The following is a 20664-nucleotide window of genomic DNA, read 5'->3' as shown; positions in this document are numbered from 1 at the left end:
ATTTGGTCGTCAATTTACACCCTGAACAATTAAGAAAGCTGTAATATTTTGTTAATTTTAAAACATCATATTCAAGTAATTTAACTCTTACCAGTGTAAAGACTTGCTAGTGGGTCAGGTTGTATAGGCATATACTGTTCTGTTACTCATAATAAGGTTCATTTTCAGGGAGCTGTTCAAGGACCCGAAGAATTTGCTGAAGGCTTTGTAATTGGTGTTAAGAGTCTTCTTGGACACACAGTGGGTATGTACTGTAGTGTTACACTTCTGATAAATTATATTGACTCATGGATCATGTTTGTAGAGTTTTTTTTTTTCTTATTTTGAATGAAAACATTTTAAAAATATCTACATGGTAATTATTTTGGCAAGTATTTAAATTTGCCAGATGGTGTTGCCAGTACCCATGTTAAAGATCATTCATACCTAACTTATTTGAGAGGTTCTAAATCTCTGTTTTGTTAGATGAGGAAGCAAATTAGAAAACATTGTGTGTATAATTTGTAGCATGCTGAGGATGAATAAGGAGAGTAATTCTAATGGTCCTAAAATGTTATACCGAGGAGTATGCTTAGGATAAATTATTGTTACAGTTAACTTGCATGTTTTTATTTAGCTATATATTACAGCATTAAAGGGGAATCAGATTCCATCCAGTATGCTCTATAACATGTGCTGAAGTGGCCTAAGGGTTATCTTTTGCTATATTTAAAGATTTCAAGACAGATTCTGGAGTCTCTTCACAGAAAACACAATAGTCAGTTTGTGTAAATTAATAATACCTGAATTTATTGCACAGAGAAACTCGTGGTTTATTGTGTGTTGTCAGCTGTTAAATTGTGAAAGAACAGTAACTTCTGCTTTCTGCTTTGTTGCATCAGGTGGTGCAGCAGGTGTGGTGTCCAGGATCACTGGTTCTGTTGGAAAAGGTTTGGCTGCTATCACTATGGACAAAGAATATCAGCAGAAACGGAGAGAGGAGATGGGTCGTCAGCCTAAAGATTTTGGTGACAGTCTGGCCAAGGGAGGAAAAGGCTTGTTACGGGTATAAATTTAAAGTTCAGTGTATGATGTGCTAACGCTTAATCCATGCTTGAAAATCACAAGTAATATACAAGCAAGTTTGATAATGTCATCTTTGGCTTTATCAGTTCATAAACTAAACAAATGATAAACAGGAAGTCAGGAGACTCATTGTCTTAGATCAGTTTTGCTCTTTGAGGTTTTGTAGCTCTTCTGGTCAACTAGAATTGAAGGTAGGGCCTCAAAAAGGAAAAGCATGGGAAGTCTCACCAATTTCTCCTGTGATTTATATACATAAATCCATTGTTACTCACGTTCAAAGAATACGTTAACCATTTAAGGTAACTGTGCCCTTATGTTACCTTGCAGTCAGTTCTGTCAGTAAAGTGAGTTGGCTTCCGGTTATCTCTGGGCATGTGTTCTGTGATAGAAACGGCTTTCTACAATGAGGTTTTGTAAAAACTACAAGTTTGCCTTGACTTAGTTTTATGCAAGTTCTACTTGTTTTGTATTTGATTAGATCCTTGTAAGTACTGCATCAGGTTGGTGAATTTTTTCTGAAATAGGTGCCTGTATACAAGCCCTGTCTTTTTTGGTATCTGAAGTCAGGAACCTTTTTCGGTGGATGAAAGACCATGTCAATTTCTAGCTACAATCCTAAATATGAGACAACCCTGATGTAAACAATTGCTGAGATCTGTATTACCTGAATGCAAATTAGGTATCCTAACAACTTCTATCACTTGTCCTTCAAAATAAAAACAGTCAGCTTATTTCTAAGTAATTATAAGTCATAAATATTGAGCTGTTGCTTTTGATCCTGTTTGCTGACAAATTCAAAAATTGCCTCTGTGCATTTTTATTCTTCCACCTTAGTGTTGTTAAACTCCTTTAAATTAAAGCCTATCACAGAGTTACTTGATGTTAATCTTGAATATTTGGTGTCACTTGTTCATGACAGGGAGTTTGGACAGTATGGACAGCTTTCTGTTAGCCACCATTTCATGTTCACTACTTTCTTCTTAATTATTACAAGAAGGGATACTCTACAAAAGATGTTAGTCTTTGCTGCTAGCATAAATGTTCATCCATCTATTCATTTCCTGTCTTTCTCCTTCTTTCCTTTCCCTTAGTGTGTCCTTAAGAATTAAAAAGAAAAAGACAAAACCCCTAAAACAAACCAACAAAAAAAGCCAAACCCCAATATTTCTGATATTGAACTTGTCTGAAAGTTTTAAAATGAAGGATGAGAAACACCTAATTGCCCAACCGGACTATAGTATTCTTATCTCTAAGAAAGAATTTAATTCTGTTTCTTGTTTTAGGGTGTCGTTGGGGGTGTGACTGGCATAATCACTAAACCTGTAGAAGGTAAGCATGAAGGCTGCAATGGTTTAAACAGTTTTTCAATATTTTATAATTTACTTTCTAAGTTTTTAATAAAAATTGATGCAAATGTGGTGATTTTGAAGCATAAGAATATTTTTTATTTTTAATTGAAATGCCACTTTATGCAATAATATACTTGAATATATGTATAGCTGTTACTTATTTCTCCTAAATAAGGAATGGTTGTCACTGAATATTTTGTTTGGCTTGCTGTAGCACCCAGTTTATTGTTTAAAGCTAGAACAGAGATAGTAAAAATAATAAAATTAAATAAGCATCAACAGAAAAAGCTTTAGCAATTAGAACATTTTCCTTACAGTATCCTACAATACACATGGCACATAGAGATATTAGATGCTGACTTAATATATTGAGAGTACTGCAAAAATGATGAACAATTAAAATGGCATGTTCATTAGAGATGACAAATGTCTCATTCCTAATTCACTCTGTTGGGACTCCAAAGGTTGGAGGAGGGGGAGAAATCGTAATAAGTTTGTTTTTATGCTTGGGATCAATATATACTTTTGTGAAGGCTGTTACGTTATCAGTATGATAGATGATAAGGAAAAAACATCTAAGATATGTTGCTTCTTATTATAGTTGATTAAAAAAAAGGTTTAAGTGTTGGAGTTAATTGTTATGCTGTGTTTCACCTGTATTCTGTAGCTTATTGGCTGCTGTTTTGAGTTGCATGAACACACATGCCTTCCCAGCACCATCTTGGCTCTTTCCTAATTCTTTCCCTCCGGAAATACGGAATATGGAACTTTGGGAGAGAAATAATTGGCTTCTGTTATGTGTGTAACAGTTGTCAGATTATTTGGTTATGGCTATGGTCCTCTAAAAACTGAGATATTGGCCTACGGTCCTGACTGAATGTACAAGGAAGAGAATCTAGTTAACATTTTAGCTTTGTTGGCTCTGAAGGCTTTTGAAGTGTTAAGCGAACAGCAGTATTACAAAGAGGCAGGGAAGGAATAAGTGACTTCTTATAGTGAACTTATTTATAAATGGATTGTCTGTAATCATTTGCTTGCTATTTCCACTGCAAAACAGTCCTAACACAGGTTGGAGCAGTAATGGTTTAATTCTGTAATTAAACAGGCTGGTCATTAAAACAATCTCAGTCATGCTCGTGCGTGCTCCCTCTCTCTTTTTAATTTTTTCTTCTCCTTTTAAAGGGGCTAAAAAAGAAGGTGCAGCTGGATTCTTTAAAGGAATTGGAAAGGGGCTCGTAGGAGTCGTAGCCCGCCCGACAGGTGGCATCGTGGACATGGCAAGCAGTACCTTCCAGGGAATCCAAAGGTAAAACGTCCGGGGAGGTGCTGGGCTACTCAGTTCAGCTGAATTCTCTGTGTGCTGGGCGCCAGATGGTGAAGAAATCTGGTAATGACACAAAATTATTTGCCTTAATTGCAATATGCAGCAGAATGTACAGTATTGAGAGGTGCTTCCAGTAGTAGCCTGTCATGAATGTGTTTTGCCATAAAGTCTAGAAATTGCTGCTTCAGAATACGTCTTGCAGTGTTGTGATGCAGATAGGCAACAACTAGCCAGCTGTCTCTTTTCATTCCCTCCCCCTCAAGCTAATTAAGTTCATATGAAAAATCTAAATAAAACAACACCTAATTGCAGAGTTTGCTTTTGAGGTAGGTTTGTGTGCCCTTGAATGCAGATATCTAAATGACATTTAAACCTGTTGTGAAAAACAGACCTTTGGAATTTTAGGAGGAAATGTTGTCTGTTTGAAATTCAGTTAACAGTGCACATCAGGACTTTTTGTGCTTTAAGCACAGCTTTGGAAAGTATTGTGAAGAAAAAGTAGTACTAGAAAAAGGATTTGAGGAAACAGTAGGCAATATGAGTATGAAACTCAAAACCGTAGTAAGCTTACTACAGTACTGTTCCACTGTCTCTGGCAGAGTGGCAGAATCAACTGAAGAAGTATCTAATCTCCGTCCTCCACGTCTCATCCATGAAGATGGCATCATCCGACCGTACAATAGGGTGGAAGCTGAGGGTTATGATTTATTTGAGGTATGACCCTGCATTGTAAATAGTTAAATTTCTCTAACCTAAAGGATTTCATAAAGGGTTGTATTAGAAAAAAGCTGCTAGGATCTATGGAAGATACTATGTGTAGCTAAAATTTGACAGCCTATTTCATTAGGCAAACCTCTATAACAAACAAGACTCAATGTTACTAATAAACAGAATGAACTGGAGAAACTGCAACGGTACTGTTAAATGGTCTTCTGCACGTTTTATTCATTGCTTGTCTCCTGTTTGGGAAAGAAGTCAGTTTTAGAACACTGTAAATATGTGGACACACTTTAAGCCTCAGTTCTAATATTTTGCTTAGAAAGAGAACTAAAGCAGGTTCACAAACTAAGCAATTCTTAAATGGGATGAGTAGAACATGAGTTATTTGGTATGTAATATAATTACTGAAATTCCTATATTTTCTTTGGTGATATCAGCAGTTGCAAAATCTGTATGAATTCTTAAAATATCACCTTTTTGGTTTTCCTTGTGTTGTTCTTAATGCTAATGTCATAGCTACAGGCATCGTATGGTCATCTAGCCTGCTTCCACATCTGGACATGGCTAGCGCATGGAGGATGAATAATAGTTGCTTTCATGTTCCAGATACTTGGATTCCAGTTAAATTATATTTCAATTTTCATGTTCTTAAAATTTACCTAAAAATACTTATTTTGTTGCTAAAAAGTTAGTGTGAAATAACTTACATATATTACCGTTTTAAAACTAAAGCCTGTATGCTTGCTACTTCCTTCTACATGTCAGTTTTAATCCTTATTTTTGTCTGTTTCTAATGTTTCTCTTCTTTCTCTTTCTTTCCTGGCATACGCAGCAAGAACTGGAATAATGGAGTAAACATTTTCCTTATTTCTTCTTGATTTTCTTCATGGTCTTTTATCTGCCTTAAGTATTAGATTAGGGGCATGATTCAATTTAACAGCTTCCCATCCACCCCCCGCCCCAAATCACTCATGTCTTTTCCATGTAGCAGTTCAACAAAACAGCATTTCATGTTGTCTAGACTGGGCGGGGGGGAAGAAACTTGAATAACCATCTAACGTAGAGTTAGATGAATGAAGAAGATGAGAGATATAGGGAGCTTTTTTCTTTTCATTTGTTTTTCTAATAGTGTTTATCCCCTTATGAATGGGAGCTACTGAAAGCACTTGAAAAAAATCCAGAGTGGGTGTTGAGTTGTTCATTTGTTAGTGTTGTCTTGGAGCTGGGGCTTTAGAAGAAAAGAGAATAATATTTTGATATTTGTGCAGAAATGATGATACTGAATAGAGCTTTCTTCTGTGAAAAAGCTTGCTTATAATTTCATAATATAGAAATACTGTTTCTGTATAAATTTTAAGAAAACCTGTATTCATGGTTTCTGTAAGATGCCAAAGGCCTTCCATTTACACATCTGGTGAACCACCATGACTTCAAGTAAATTCTAATACTTCTTTTTCTTAACTATGAAATTCTCTCAATTAAAAAAAAAAACTCAATTGACTTTGGTTTCATTCCCAGAATCTTTTGCGGCTTTTCTGTTCAACATATTTAAATGTAAGCTTACAGCTGTTAACATAAATTTTTTATATATATATATATATAGGTATAGGTATATATGTGTGTGTGGTATTAAAAGTGAGATTTATGGCATCACTTGGTTTAAAAATATATCCATATATATAATTTCCATGTTATATATACACACACACGTATATTTATATATATATAAAAAGCAAGTGATGCCATAAATCTCACTTTTAATACCACACCTTATAAATTAACAAACTGAGCTTAACTAGGAGCAAATCATTTGTTTATTGTACATGAATAAACTTCGAGGAGAGACTTCTCTCTGCTCATGTCATTCTTAAATGTAATGGCCAGTCAGCTTTGCTTTTCATCTTTTGTTATTAATAACGCCCACATATTTTTAATTTAGTTAATTAAGTGAAATGAAGTCATTGTATTGTTAAAACAGAAATATTTCTTAATGCGGTGAGAATTTGGCTTGCAATATTTTTCAGTAATGTTGTGCTTCTTGTTGCATTATATTTTTTCCATCTTTCAAAAAGGAAAAGGTAGCACAAATAACACTGGAAATTGGATATTGTACAGTTTTTGCACATCTAATATTTGTATTTTTCTTAGACCTAATTTCTGTAGATCAGAGTTGAATATTGACCAAAAAGAAATCCTATTCATAGTTCTCTAAATATAGTTTCTTCCTCTCAGTAGTCTGTTAGTCGAATGAAGCTTTTTAAATTCACCCTGATTTTGATTTTATACTAGAGGTTAGTGTTAGGGGAGGTTTTGTTTTCTAATAAAAATTCCAAACAAGGTGGACAGTGTTTTTACAGGAAGTGGGATATTTTAGCAAGGGAGATTAGTCAGAAGGTCAGTTTATTTGCCTTTACGAACTTATTCCACGGTAACTCAATTTATGTTCCATGAACAGCTCGATTTGTAGGTGCTAGTTCTGTTTATTTTTAGATCCAGGATTGACCCACCATGACAAGTACTTTACCAGAATTGCACCCTCTGATCTTTTTAAACTCACTGCATCTTTCCCCCTCTAAAAATAGCTAGAGAGCAAACTTTCTTTGTTTAGAAATGGACTATTGTAATATGTAAATTTGTCTGGATTATTTCCTGTATTAGCCTGTGTTCTTGGCTTCATGATACTTGCTGTCTGCCATACAAATACTGGTCCAGGAATTATTCTCCTGTCTATGCTGTTGAAGTTATTTTCAAATAACTTTCTTGCCCTCATTATGTACTTTTGGAGTTTTGTGACTGTGTATCATGCCTGATTCCTGCACTGAATTTTACTTCATTAAATGGATTAATTAATCCAAATTCATCTGAGAAAGCTCTGCCTCTAGCCTGCTGCTCCAGCCATAATAATGCCTCTGCTCAAGTCCCTTCACAGACTTTGCTTGTCATTTGTATCAAATTAAAGGTGACTTTCCTTAGCTGATGGAAAACTTGTGTTTCAGTGTGCCTTCCTCTCCAACCACCCTGCTCCTGTGTGTCTGCCAGCTCCCTAACTTCTTCACTTTTCCATGGGGAAGGGTTAGGTGGTCCCTTTTTGCTTTTGAGCTCATTCTTCTACAGATCGGTTGTTTTTAACGTTTCACTTTAACACACATGTCCTGTAAAAATAAATACATGCTTACAAGTGTGAAACCCTAAGGAATGATCCCTTAATACTATCCAGTGGTTTGGGAAGGAAAAAAAAAAAAGCATTACACAAAAGCACTCTCATATTTGAGAGTTATATAATGATATAGACATTAGAGCTCTGCTTATGATGATTTTATGTGCAAGTCTTACAAGACAAGCCATTTTTTCCCCACTCAAAATTTTTGTTTTTGCAGGTCAGTAGCCAGATCAAGTAGTTCAGTTCACGTCGGTAAACCGGTTGTTAGTGTGTTTTCGAGAGGGTGCTACATCTAATGCATATGAACTATAGAGGGATCTGTTCAGTAACTTCAAAACCTTTAAAGTAAAATCGTGTGTTTTGCCAAGCCACGTCTCTAGTTCATGCACAATAAGGCTTAGGGGTGTAGAATGCGGTGTGTTAAACATAAATGTTAAGTATGTACCATTGGAGAAATCAAAGAAAAAATATGGTAACTCTAGGAGAACTGATTCTCAGGAAATAAGGTCTCATTGGTTTTATCTTTGTATGTATGTATCTTTGGATGAATGTTTGTAGTTGATGAGATTTGCTAGAACAGGTTATGCCTTTGGCGTTGTTAGCCCTGTGCTTTTTAGAATGCAGGTATTGCTTCCTGCTTGGGTGAGGAGAGGCAGCACTTGGCATCTGACATGATGTGATTCCTGGTACTGATGTCTGTGGCTTTACTTGGTTTCATTTCCCCTTTTAAAACATGGGGCTTTGTAAAGAATGCCAAATGTTTCTTCATGAATAATAAGGTGGGCAGACAGTGTTGTGTAGCAGAGTGAATACTAAGCTGTGTTTCAGGAAACTGTAGGTTCTATTCTTGGTTGAATCACTGTTCTGCTGTGTAAATTCACACTGGTTATTTCATGTCCACGTTAAAAAAAGAATGAGTTGAATTTCTGCCTTGAAGTGTTCTAAGATTTTCTTGAAAGTAAGAGCTTTTGATACAGATGCCTGAATTTTAGGAGTGTGCAGATCATGCAGTAACTTGCATCAAATGCAGCCTATTTTTTAAGATAAATCAATGTGTTTCTAATCTTTTTTATCAGCAGTATTGATCCAGCCCTGACATATATTGCATCTCTTAGAACAGAGTTTAGTAGGAACTCTTATTGTAGTAACATATTGTATGTAAAATCTAAAAGTATTATCAAAATGGTTTCTGATGTTACTGAAACCAGGCTTTCTCTCCAAAGTTTTGAGTCCAAATAGAGAAACACACCTATGAGTAAATCTCTGTTTAAATATGTGGTATGTCTCACTTTTTTTAATATCCAAAAAAAGGGTTCAGAATGTAGGTTTCAACCTTTGAATTCCAGTCTTAAATGGTGGTATTTTTCAATTTCCTTTATTTTTATTTGTACTTTTAAAATAGCTATGATTCAGGTATCAAATTCGAGATCACATTTTGATTTTTATTATCTAAAGCTGCCTTTTTTATGGCACTTTGAAGAGATAAGCGGATTTTTGTAGCAGTTTTTCCCTTTCGTAAATGTTTTATAGCATCAGGAAGTTTTGCGATGCTCAGAAAGTGACTTTTTTATAGAAGACAGGGACCCTATATTTTTGTTTGGCAAATGCTGAATTGTTGAGAAAAAACATCTTATTATTGGGGAGCAAATTCATGGAAACACTGTGCTCTTGATTTAAACTCTTTAACTTTTAATCCACCTTTGAGTTTAAAGGCTCTTTTGGATCTGTTGCAACACAGGATGCTACTTCAAGGCATTTGTTAAATTTTTAAATGTATGATAATAAAATGCACATATAAATAAAGGTTAGGCCTGTTTTAATTGATTGTGATGTCAACTGGAGTGATGGAAGATCTTTCTGCTTATATTACTCAAACTGTGTACAATTCTTAGACTGCACATGGTTCATCATAAAAAGGTAGACATAGTAAAGTTTAGCTTTTATTGTCATTTTTATTGGTTTATGGTTTCAACTATTGAAATTGTTAAGAAACGTTATCTTTACAGGGAATAACTGAAGGTATACAGACTTTTTACTCCTTTCATTTTTAAGAATATTCCCACTAGTTTTTCAGAAAGAACTTAAGAAATTTACTGTTATTTAGAGGCTGAATTCCACAGTAATGGCAGTAAACGGAAAACCAGACATGATCTTATTTTGCTGTGAAAATCATCAAATCAATTTTGGGGCATCCAGTTACAAGCACTTGCTATTCTTTGATTTGAGATTCATGCCTTTTGCATCCAGATAGATCATCTATGGCGTTCATTCTTTCTTACATTTCCTCATGTTCTTACACAGAAGCTGCACGTTTTCCATTAAAACAGAAAACAAAAAAGGCAGTTGCGTTGGCTTAGTGTCTTTGTTCCCTTTTACTATTTAAACATCACTTACAAGTGGAATGTGTATTTTGTAAAGGTTTTGTGCGCTGATTTAACGTTCTTAGTTCAAGAGGGTTGAATAGAAAGATGTGTGACTACAGCAACTGTATCAATCAATGCCTTGGCACTACTAAGCTTTTTTTAAATAATTGAGTAGACATTTGAGATGCATATACTGTAGATTAAGTTTCAGCATTGCAGTTGACTTTAGTGTGTGGCGATAGTTGAAAGCTTTTGAGCTTAGCAATAAATAGTCAGTTTTACTTTGTGACCTAAGAGGTCTGTGGTAATTTGAGTTTCTATAACACCTTCTATTAGCGACATGATTTTTGAATATAAAGGGCTCACGGTTGTCAGGAAACCTAACTAGGTTTGTGACGCTGACTAGGTTTGTTTTGTGACTACTGTGCTGGAGTCCTGTGCTGAAGTTTCCTGAGTAGCAATGGCATCCAGATGCTTTCTAGGCTAGGCTCTTAGGGCAGAGTGTTGGTATGCATGTCGTCTTTTGAGCACTTGTTTCCAAGGCTGAGACCATACAATCCCACTGGTTTATTGTTGACGCTAATGCTAGCTTCTGTACATTCCCTAGTTGCTTATGAATAGCCTTCACATAATTCCAGCCTTCATGACACTTGGATTTACACCTTCAGAGGTACGAGATGATTGAAGCATAGGGATGTGTGTATTGCATATTTCAACAATGGCTTGCTTTTTACACATCCAAAACAAATGCAAAACTGGCTTTAAACCCTGTGTGTGTATTCCTTGTTTCAAGTTTTCCGTGCTAGAATTTTCATCTTTACAATGTAATCAAGTATCCCTTCCCTGAAGATGACAGTGGGAGTGGGTCTTTCAAGGGATTCCCTCTTGCATGTTCTCTTGGTATCCAGTTTGACGTGTGTGAGATGAATTGCATTGTTACCATGGTAGATGAGTTGCATAGAAAATTCGTGATCCCAGTTAACAAAACCTGTGTGCAGATAAGATTCCTTAGCAATGATTACATATTTACAGTGTACATGGCAATTACAGTCTGAATGTGAGTTCTAGTAACCTTTCAGCTAATACTTGAAACGCATGCAAGATTTTACCAGAAACCATGTATTTAATACCAGCAGACCATTTCTGTCCTGAAAGTTAACATTCATTCAAACTAGTAACCCAAGTATATTTTCCCATAACACATAAAGGTAAAAGCAGGCAACAAATTAGCTTGGACAGAAACACAGTGCCTGCTTTCTAAGAAATTCATAGAATGAGAAGTCGTAGTTTGCACCATATGCAGTTTGAGGTTGGGTGCCCACTTGTGATGCATTATTTGTTTCTTAACTTCTGTCTTTTTTTAAAATTTTTAAATGATATTTTGATGCATATCCATTTCCCACAAATATGTTGATATATCTAACTCTGAATCCGCTTGCCTAATAAGTCAGCATTATTGTGACCTTGATTTAAGTCAACTATGAGATGCTTTTCCATGCTGCTGTTTGGAGTTGATGGAATGCTGTAAAATGCTGGTGCTTTTGTGTGTTGCAGAAAACGTTACACTTAAGTTAAATAGCAAGTATAGAATAGGAAATCTGAAAAAAATGCTTAATCCAAAAATTAATAAAGAACCTAAAAATAGCTAGGAAACACTTAAACACATTTTTATTTGAAACTGTTTTTTTTAGCTCCATATTCACATAGTTTGTGACTTGAGTTGTATTTGCCTAAAAGAAACATGGAATAAGAACAGTAATTTGATCTGCATTTTTATATCTTCCTTTGTATTTTGGATCTTTAATTAGCATTTCTGTCTGGCACTTCAGAAGCCTGACCTTGAGTATTTGTAACTTGATAGCTTCTTATTTCTGTGGGTCTGGGTCATGCCCTGTATTCTTTAAAGATACTGTCACAGGATTTTCACTCTTTAATTAAGCCTGCAAGAGGGGACATAGCAGAATGAGAATTACCAAATGGTAAAAAAAAAAAAAAAGAAAGAAAAAGAAAAAGGAAAAAAGAAATGGTAAGAAAAAGAAGCGAGAGCTGACCAGGCAGGTAGTCTAATGGCACGGCAGCGTCACTGTTCTCCCTGCTGAGCGGAAGAGAACAGGCGTTGCAGTGACTCAGCTTCAGGAGTGAGAACACTGGAGCGGCTGCCTTTAAAGAGCCGGATCAACTAGGTAACTTTTTTAAAGGCTGTTGAATTTAAAACACTGTTCTGAGTTTTGGTTCTTATGGTCCAAATATTTTTTTTCCATTTCCTGTTTTAGAAATTGCACATCAGAAAGCTGGAAAAAGAGAGCTATCGATACCACTGTGCACTTCCAAGAGGCAGAAGGGCAAACCTCCTTGTTACCAGCAGGTATCAAGATTTGAATGCTTTCTGAAAGCAACTCTTGGGTTCAGCATGGGGATCAGGCATTTGGATAAGTCTAAAAAATAAATTTATTACTATTCTCTGTGCATGTACTTTCCGTAAAATAAATTGTAAAATCAAGAAGAAATAAGTTATTTCCCTTATGGAAACTGTAAAATGACAATCAACTCTTACATGATGTTGATACTAATTACTAATTTAGGAAAACATTTTAATTGACTCTGGGGTCTGACATTTGCATCATACTGAAGGTAAAAATACTCATTTGTTTTCTTTGCTTCTGACTTTTTAAATTAGCTTGTGCTAAGTCTTTACAGTCAAAGCAGTCTTTTAATAATGCATATTTTTACAATCTTGTTTAATTAAAAGTTACTCGAAGTGGAGTCTTAATTTTTTTTAAAAAAAGTATGAAATAATACTAAACTGATTAGGGAATTTTTAGAATGAAAGGTGTTACTAGTCTCAATCAGTTTGGGGAATCAAAACTTTCTAAATATATTTAGATAAGGAGCCCATGGATTATGATCTTCACATGCCAAATGTCACTGATTTTTGACCTTCCTGAACATATGTCATAGGCTTATCCATGAAGAGACTCTGAGAGGCAGCCTATGGGGTTTGTCTTATATCAACTAGTCCACCGCGAAACTTACGCTGCGACAGAGCAAGCTTTTTCAAGATACTACCACAGTCTCTTAATGATAACTTTAGGTGGCTTACTTATTTGCTGCTTTAGCTCCGTGTGCGCTTCTCTCCTTATCCTACTTTCTGTCCGCATGCATAAAAGTTCTAGGTTAATTCTATTCAAAACTGCCTGGTTTTGTATTAATGTGCTACATCGGTGCTGCACTGGTGCTGACCTTTGAGCCCTAAAGTAATTAAGATGCAGCTAGCTAGCAACTGTAAACTTTAGTGACTCCATGTGTCGGTCTAACTTCTCTGCGTGTGTGTCGCTGTGTAGCCGATATTTAGCTGTCTGCCTGCCCTCATCTGGTGTAGGCTGGCTATTGTGCATTAGTTTGAATTAACTGAAAACCCTCTAGCAATCAACTGTGGTGAAACGTTTGGATTTGAAGGGAGTGGGGTGGGTTTTAACTTTTCCTTTGTATACCATGTTCTAACATAAATCATTTAGGAAACTGATGGACAAAGTATTAATCTCAAAGTCCTTAAGGAAATCTAGTGCCTCAGTTACTGAGTCGCTATTTTTGATTCATTTAGAAAATGCCTTCTCAAACTAAGTTCTGTTCTGTGTTTTGTTTTCTGATAAGGTTATGGTTCAAGGGAAAATGGAATATGACTCTCAGTTCTTTTTGTCTTCTGGACAGGAGGGTGATATATGTAAAAGAAGTGGAAATCTTAGGCCATTTAACAACAGAGTGGGATTATTTATTTGAAGATTTTGTACACCGTCCCTTTTATGAAGCGAGTGTTTTAAAAATCGCTGTTATGGTAAGAGAAGCATGTAATCTCTTTTCATTTAACAGTATTTACTGAGAGATCTAAACAATCCTAATTCATCTAAGGGTTCTAAATGCTAGCTATGGAACTATGAGAAAGGAATTACTTCAGATTTTTTGGAAGTATGGGTTGGGTTGGACAGAGGCCACACAGAACTCTAATTTGGGGTTGACTTTCAAGCCATTTCAGTATCAGATTCTGCATTCTTGTCATGTGAGTCATCTGAACTACATTTTTGTTCTGCTCTGCAACAGGATCAAGGGATGTTCCAAAAGAAAGACAGTATGGGTCGCGAATGCATAAAGACAATTCAGCTTCAGGATGAAACTACAGCAAAGGTATATTCTTTTTTTTCTCTTCCTTTATTATGTTTTTAACAGTTGTTGAAACTCAGATTGTCAAAAAGTAATATTTAGAGACCAAGTATAGAATGGACTGCTGTACTTGGGGGCTGGTTATCATACTTTCTCATTAAAAAATTATTTTAAACTGGAGTAGGATGAGACAGGTTAGTCTAAAGCATTTAAGAAAGTATATGCAATAGTAGATTAAGGTTGAAGTTACGTTGTCTTATGCTTAATGTATCAAAGTGCAGTAAAAGAAAATTCGAATAATGGGCTTGGTTAACTTCATTATAGTCTCAAGGATTCAAGGTACCTCTGAATTCTGCTGCTCCCTCATTATTTCAAGATCACTGGGTTTGCCCATTAAGTGTACATTTGTGTGAAAAGACTTCCTTGATTTTTTTTTTTCTTCTCTCTCCTAATTTTCTACCATTTATCTGTAAATGTTCTGGGGACGGTGATGTATTTTGGGAGTTCTTGTTATGTGGAGGGTTGAGTCCTGTAGCTAATTCACGTGGGCTAACAATTTTTGTAAATTCCAAGGTAAACAGTACTACGACAAAGGAACAATTTGCCTAGAAAACTAGCTGTCTCACTGTATATTTGTATCAGATCACGAGGGAAGAGGAGTTTTCCCCTGATCACAAAAATGGGATCAATTAGGTCCGCAGCATGTTGGAAGAGACTTAATATTGTGGTTCCAGTAAATGGCAAGCCAGCAGCCAGAGTATGAGCCAAATTGCTCCTACTTAACTGAGCAATCCTTCCCAAAGAATGGAGTGGACTGGGCAGGAAAAATACATGCTGTCATTTTAAAGCAGCTTTTGACATACTGGAACAGTATATATTTTCTTTGCAGTTTCTTTTCTAAAGAGAAAATTCCTTCAGCTTCTTCTTACGCTCTGCCTTCCAAATTGAGCTTTTGGCTGATTTGTTTAAATACTTTGTTTGCCTGCGTCTTTTAATGTCATGGCCAAAGCTGGGGCATTATACAACATCTGTAGACCACAGCAGAGAGAGAGAGAGACTTCTTTTGTGTTTGACTTTCTTAAAAGGCTTTTTTGTCACTGCTGAACAACTCGTTCCTTTACTGGTATTTATATACTGAAGATGAATTTCTCTTTCCTGAAGTCTTTTTATTTTTCAGGGATTTCTGTTTCTTGAGTTTATCAATATTACTCTTCACTTTGCATCTCCCATCTTTCCATTGATCCTACTTGTAAAACTATCCCAATTTTATAGGACACCACAAAAAAGTATGCTTTACAAATAATTGTCATTTCTGTGATGGCTTCCATAGTGTCCCATGTTAGCATGTGAAAATAATACGGAAGCGAAAGTCATAAGATCAGGTTAAGGCTATCTGCAACTTATTTGTTCTTTGTCTCCTCTAAAAACAAAGAAAGATTTTGCGTTTTCCCATTTCTAGTCCTCTGGTCCTCTGTGACTTTCCCTAGCCCTCCCTGAGTTACCAGAAATCCATAAATGTTTGAAATAGTTCAGGTAGTTTCCAATGAATATTGTCCAGCCATCCAGCTTAACTTACTGTTTGTCTTAATATTCATTGTTGCATGCCATTTATTGAAATCGTGAACAAAAAAAAAGCACTCATAAGCATTTGAAACACTTTAGCTTTCAAGAAGTGCTGAGAATTGTCAGGTACAATCAGACTGACCATCCAAGCTACCCCTACTTTCCTTTCTCTAGACATTTTTTATGCATAATGTATGTTTAATGGTAAACAGTCATGAGCACCAGGCATGGATACTTTGGGATTCAGGAATTAAATAAAAATTACTGGTTTAATCATATTGCCTTGCTCAGTAAAGCTCAGTTGGGCATTATTGTTTGGTTCTCTCTTAATTTATCCTTTTATGGATTTCAACTATTTATCCAGTCTGTTGAGAGAGCTTTCATCGTAAACTTTTGCCAAAGTGCCTGAAGTCCTTTATGTCTTGTTTTAAGTACAATCCATGCTGCTTTTGTGTTTCCAGATAAGCTAATGCAAATGTGCTGATTGTTTGGCCGGAACATAATCACTTTCATAGCCCTTTACCTCAGGCTAAAACTAGTAAATGTAGGTGCTCAAAAAATAATAATTTTTTAAAAATATTTTTTATTTTTATATGCATATATATTTTTTATATATATATATTTTTAATATATTATTTATATATATATAATTTTTTCCAAATCTTTTTTTTAGAAGAGAAAAAATTATTTAATGTGATCTCTGATAGTAAATTTTCATTGAAAGAAGAACCTTATTCTTGTGGTCTTTAAACTTGCACGAAGATCACATGTAGCAAGAGGAACAAAGGATGTCATGAGTTGATGCACATGCTAATTAGTGGATCTAATATGTTGCAATACTTGATCTGTATGTTTTTTTAAAAGGCTTTTCAGCTCATAGTAAGGGAAATTCAGCACAGAGAGAGATGCATCCTTTTAAAGAGCTGCTTTGTGTTACTTTACTTTCATATTGCGTTACCTGCCTGTACCTTTATGAAAATTATTATGCTTGTGTTAGTGACCACTGCATATGATGTGAAATGGCTATTTAAATGTCAGTTGCTGCTGTTTTACGCTGTATTTTTGTTACTAAGATACTGACTTTGGTTCCCAGTTGTATAGGCTGACTTGCCATGAGTTTAGTGCTGATGAATTTAATGCTAGACCTTTAAAAGGCCTCACTTTGAAAGCTATTGAGTGCATATAGTATTGGAAATGTCACTTGCTCATCATCTGTTTATCTAGTTTAAGGTTTATCTAGTTAAGCATGAATAACATCACTAATGTTACTACTTGAAAAATCTGAGTAGATTGATGACATGACAAAAGCTTTTTGTGTGTTGAATATTATGCACGTGAATCGGAAGCTATGTATCTAACTTAAGGCAGACAAACTGGCCGGCATGTATGTATGTGCTAATGAATATTTGTTCAACTGGGTGTTTTTGGTAGCGTCTTGTAGAAGAAAACTGCAGATTGCACCCTGTAATATTCTTCCAATTTTTTTTTCCAATGTGTTGCTTTACAGAGGGTTTGTTGTGCCATCGAGGAAGCCCAAGCAGCAAGAAAACAGCAGAAATTGGTGAAGCAAGCATCCTTGCAGTTGAAGAAACCACCAACACTATCTTGATAATGACAGGATTTATTGGTTTTGACCTTTGGTATGCAATCTTATCCCTAAAATTGATTAGAAGCAACATGGGAACATTATGCAGAAAATAAAATACATCTGATACCTTCCTTTGAAGTTAACTGTCAAAGAGCTTTATTTAAAGAAAAAAAAAACCCTGTACTTATTTTCAAAAGTAATGGGACGTGTATGCTTAGGATAAAATGTTCTTTCCAAAACTATTGATTTAATTACTCTGAAATAAACATCTAAGACTTCAGAAATTAAGCTTTCTCTAAAAAATTTTTCCACTCTGAATTTTTCTTTTAGTGTCAAAAAATTTTTGTAAATTGATTCTAAAATAAAACGGTTACCAGTTTGCACGCTAAGGTTATGGTTTACAAAGAGGTTGAAGTAATAGTGGTTCTAGCTTTTTGAAGACTAAAATACTTACATTATTAATTGAAACTAATTAAAAACTTCTATTTTTAAACAGGATTTGCTTTAGAGCTGTATACACTGTAACCACTATAATTTCATCCATGTCTGTTTTGTGTCATGAAAATATTGCACTCTTGAGTAACATAAGAATGAATATCTACGAAAGAAATAGGCTGTTGTTACGTGGAGATGCTTACTTTGAAATCTGGTTGTTCCCATCATGAATGAAAATTTACACTTTTTATAAATGGAAAATATTATTTACCACTTGTCATGTGCATGAATATGGTTTTGGTTGTATCACTGTAAAGACTTCTCCGGGAGAAACAGTACAATACAGCTTTTTAAAACAGCATTGTATGTCAAGGCTTAAACCAAAGTAATTAGTTTTCTATATTTCAGTGTATAGTTGTTTCACTGGAAGTGTGCTATCTAATTAAGCTAAAAGTCAGTTTCGATACATTATTTTTGTAGCAGTTTCTTTTGCTGAAGACTGTTAGAGTCAATTTAGTAAGATATTTAAGCTTGCTCAAAGCATATGTCTAGTTTTTAATGGTATGACTAATTCCATTAACTTTATTGAAACAACTTCCATTCTTAGCACTAGGCACATGCTACATAATTAGCCTTCTGGATCAAAAACTACGTGAGCAAACAGATTTTAGCTGAGTGATCAGTAAACTCATTTCTTGCTGTCAATCTTTGGCTCTCGAATATGATATAACGTGCCTTTACATGTACTTACTTTCATAAATATGCTCTTTCCAACTTACATAGCTTGGAAACAATCAGTGAATGATTTCTTCTTTTTATTTCATTTTGTACTAGCTAAATAGCTACTGATATGAACTTAGTAGCTAAAAATGACAACTTTCTTGCATAGATCCCTTCAGTAAATGCAGCAATCATGAGAACTGGGCCTGGAATATAAACTCTCCGTTGAGTGTTAGGTTGATGGCTTCTATAATAAACTCTGAATGCGTACCTATGATCTCACCAAAATTAGGAAGTTTAAGATACTTGGAAGTATGCTGCCAAACAGAACTTGTAGAGAAAATCTGCAGCCACGATTTTATTGCTGTTACACAGACAAGGTTACTAATATTGCTTGCTACAATGGGAAAATATGTGTTACAACCTTTAACTCCATGATATCACTGGTTTTCTAGAAAGTCCTGCTTAAACGTTAACTGACGAGGTTGTGTGTATATTTCAAGCCCTGTGTTAAAAAAGTATTGATAATAAATTTTTATATGCATTTACTTGTGGTATGCTTTTAAATGACACTGTTTCAAAAATAAAATACTATCATATGGTATTGGTTTGCCACATGCTACTGGCACGGTCTGGGAAAACTGTTGTACTACTGTACTGCACAAGAGCTATCTGCAGCCCAGCCTTTCCTTCAGCTTGTTGTCTGGCATGTAAGGGGTGTCTCTTAACTCTTGTTGAAACGAGTGATTTAATTTTTGCCTACTTTCAGTGCATGTCTTGAAGGTACCTTGTGCCTTTGTTCGGATAGAGCTTAAAACAGTTTTGATGACAGGTTTCTGATCCAGTCTTCTGCTTGCTTCAGTTCTGTACTTCCTCATTCTTATTTGTAAGCTTTCTGGGTTGAATTGTAAACAATTGATGTTGTTTTCTCACTTTATATGTGAGTAAATACAGTGACATAACTCCCTATTTAAACAATCTGAAGAAGCAGTAGGGTTTTATAGAACAACTTGTGGTTTTAAAATGCATGTGTCTGCTGTTTTGGTTGCTAGCAGAATTCCAACTGGTAAAAAGCACTAAAAATTCCAGCTGAAGAAGTAGTGAACAATCTACTGTTTGCACCAGGCACTAAAGAGGACGTGTGAGATGATTTGCTAAGGAATTCCATGCTGATTTGTTGCTTAAATGAGCGTAGATGTTTGGAACTAATAGGTTTCCAATACATATACTGTGTTTACCCAGATCTTGTAGGCTGTTTAGGAATGAGACGTTGTTGGCGTAGAGTGCATTTTTAGAGAACCTTTGAATTTCAACCAGGTACTGCAATGCAAAGTAAAACATCTTTTGCGAAGATTTAGGCAGACTTTCACAGTGCGGCAACAAAGTGATTTCCATCCCTGGCAGATTTTATGCCTTTATGAAGCTCTAGAATTTCAGTATTACTAAGCGTACTTGAGTTGGCCAAATTGTTGAGATCTTCCTTAGACTTTCCCTTTTTTTCCACCTATAAACCAAGTTTTTCTGAGAATAAGACCTAGAGTATTAACTTGTTAAGTAGAACTCGGAGCTGGAGGTCTGGGTCCTTGCTCCCAGGCTTGGCTTCAGTTACTGCATTGCTTCCTGAATCATAGGCTTCTGTGGCTCTTCAGAAGCTTCCCTTTCCAAGACTTCGATGGCTCCCGACTCCTTGCAGCTGTTTTATCAGTCTCTTGCTTGAGCTGTGGCTTCCTTTCTGCAACTTCCTTGCTCTTCTCTGTCATGCCTTCCCAGCATCTTCACCCCTTTCCTAAGTAGAGAAAAATACACCCTTCCTCTCTGCAGATCTTTCTCAGCCTAGTAACCCTCTTTAAAGGACTGTAGCACAAGCTGATATATCAAATGGTGTCACAGTAGACAAAAACATGTTAATGTGTTAAGGATAGGTAGTGGCAGTTCTTCACAGGATGATACTGGCAACTACGCTTAACTGTGCGCTTTTTCTAGGAACTATTTTCCTTTGATTATTTTCATTGTTTTTCTGTCAGATCTAGAGACTAAAGTCTTCATATGTGGAAATTTGTATTTTGAAAATACAATTGGTTACTGTTTGAGTCTGGTCACTTTTGTTAACAGTTCAGAGGGGTTTTTAAGGATTTTTTTCGATAGGAATTTTAGTTGGATTTTGTTCAGACTTTTTTCTCTTATGAGGACTCTGTACTTATTAGGAATGCTACTGCAGGATG

At 35.5% G+C, this 20664-nt stretch overlaps 1 protein-coding gene across 3 annotated transcripts in view; it reads left to right on the top strand.

Moving 5' to 3' along the window:
- The window catches only part of VPS13C (vacuolar protein sorting 13 homolog C), a 101451-nt gene extending 82461 nt beyond the window's left edge, over nucleotides 1-18990 (top strand). For all 3 annotated transcript variants that reach the window (XM_064517508.1, XM_064517507.1, XM_064517506.1), the window contains 9 exons: nucleotides 169-244; nucleotides 882-1045; nucleotides 2349-2394; nucleotides 3597-3720; nucleotides 4338-4452; nucleotides 12255-12346; nucleotides 13690-13813; nucleotides 14077-14160; nucleotides 17207-18990. In XM_064517508.1, the coding sequence (XP_064373578.1) occupies nucleotides 169-244; nucleotides 882-1045; nucleotides 2349-2394; nucleotides 3597-3720; nucleotides 4338-4452; nucleotides 12255-12346; nucleotides 13690-13813; nucleotides 14077-14160; nucleotides 17207-17308 (927 nt within the window). In that variant the 3' untranslated portion in view covers nucleotides 17309-18990. The remainder of the gene's footprint in view (nucleotides 1-168; nucleotides 245-881; nucleotides 1046-2348; nucleotides 2395-3596; nucleotides 3721-4337; nucleotides 4453-12254; nucleotides 12347-13689; nucleotides 13814-14076; nucleotides 14161-17206) is intronic.
- The last annotated feature ends 1674 nt before the right edge of the window (nucleotides 18991-20664 follow it).

Source organism: Dromaius novaehollandiae, chromosome 10 (genome assembly GCF_036370855.1).
Source record: "Dromaius novaehollandiae isolate bDroNov1 chromosome 10, bDroNov1.hap1, whole genome shotgun sequence".
Lineage (NCBI taxonomy): Eukaryota > Metazoa > Chordata > Aves > Casuariiformes > Dromaiidae > Dromaius > Dromaius novaehollandiae.
Note: the sequence above shows the minus strand (reverse complement) of the source record. Positions and strands in the feature narration are given on the sequence as shown.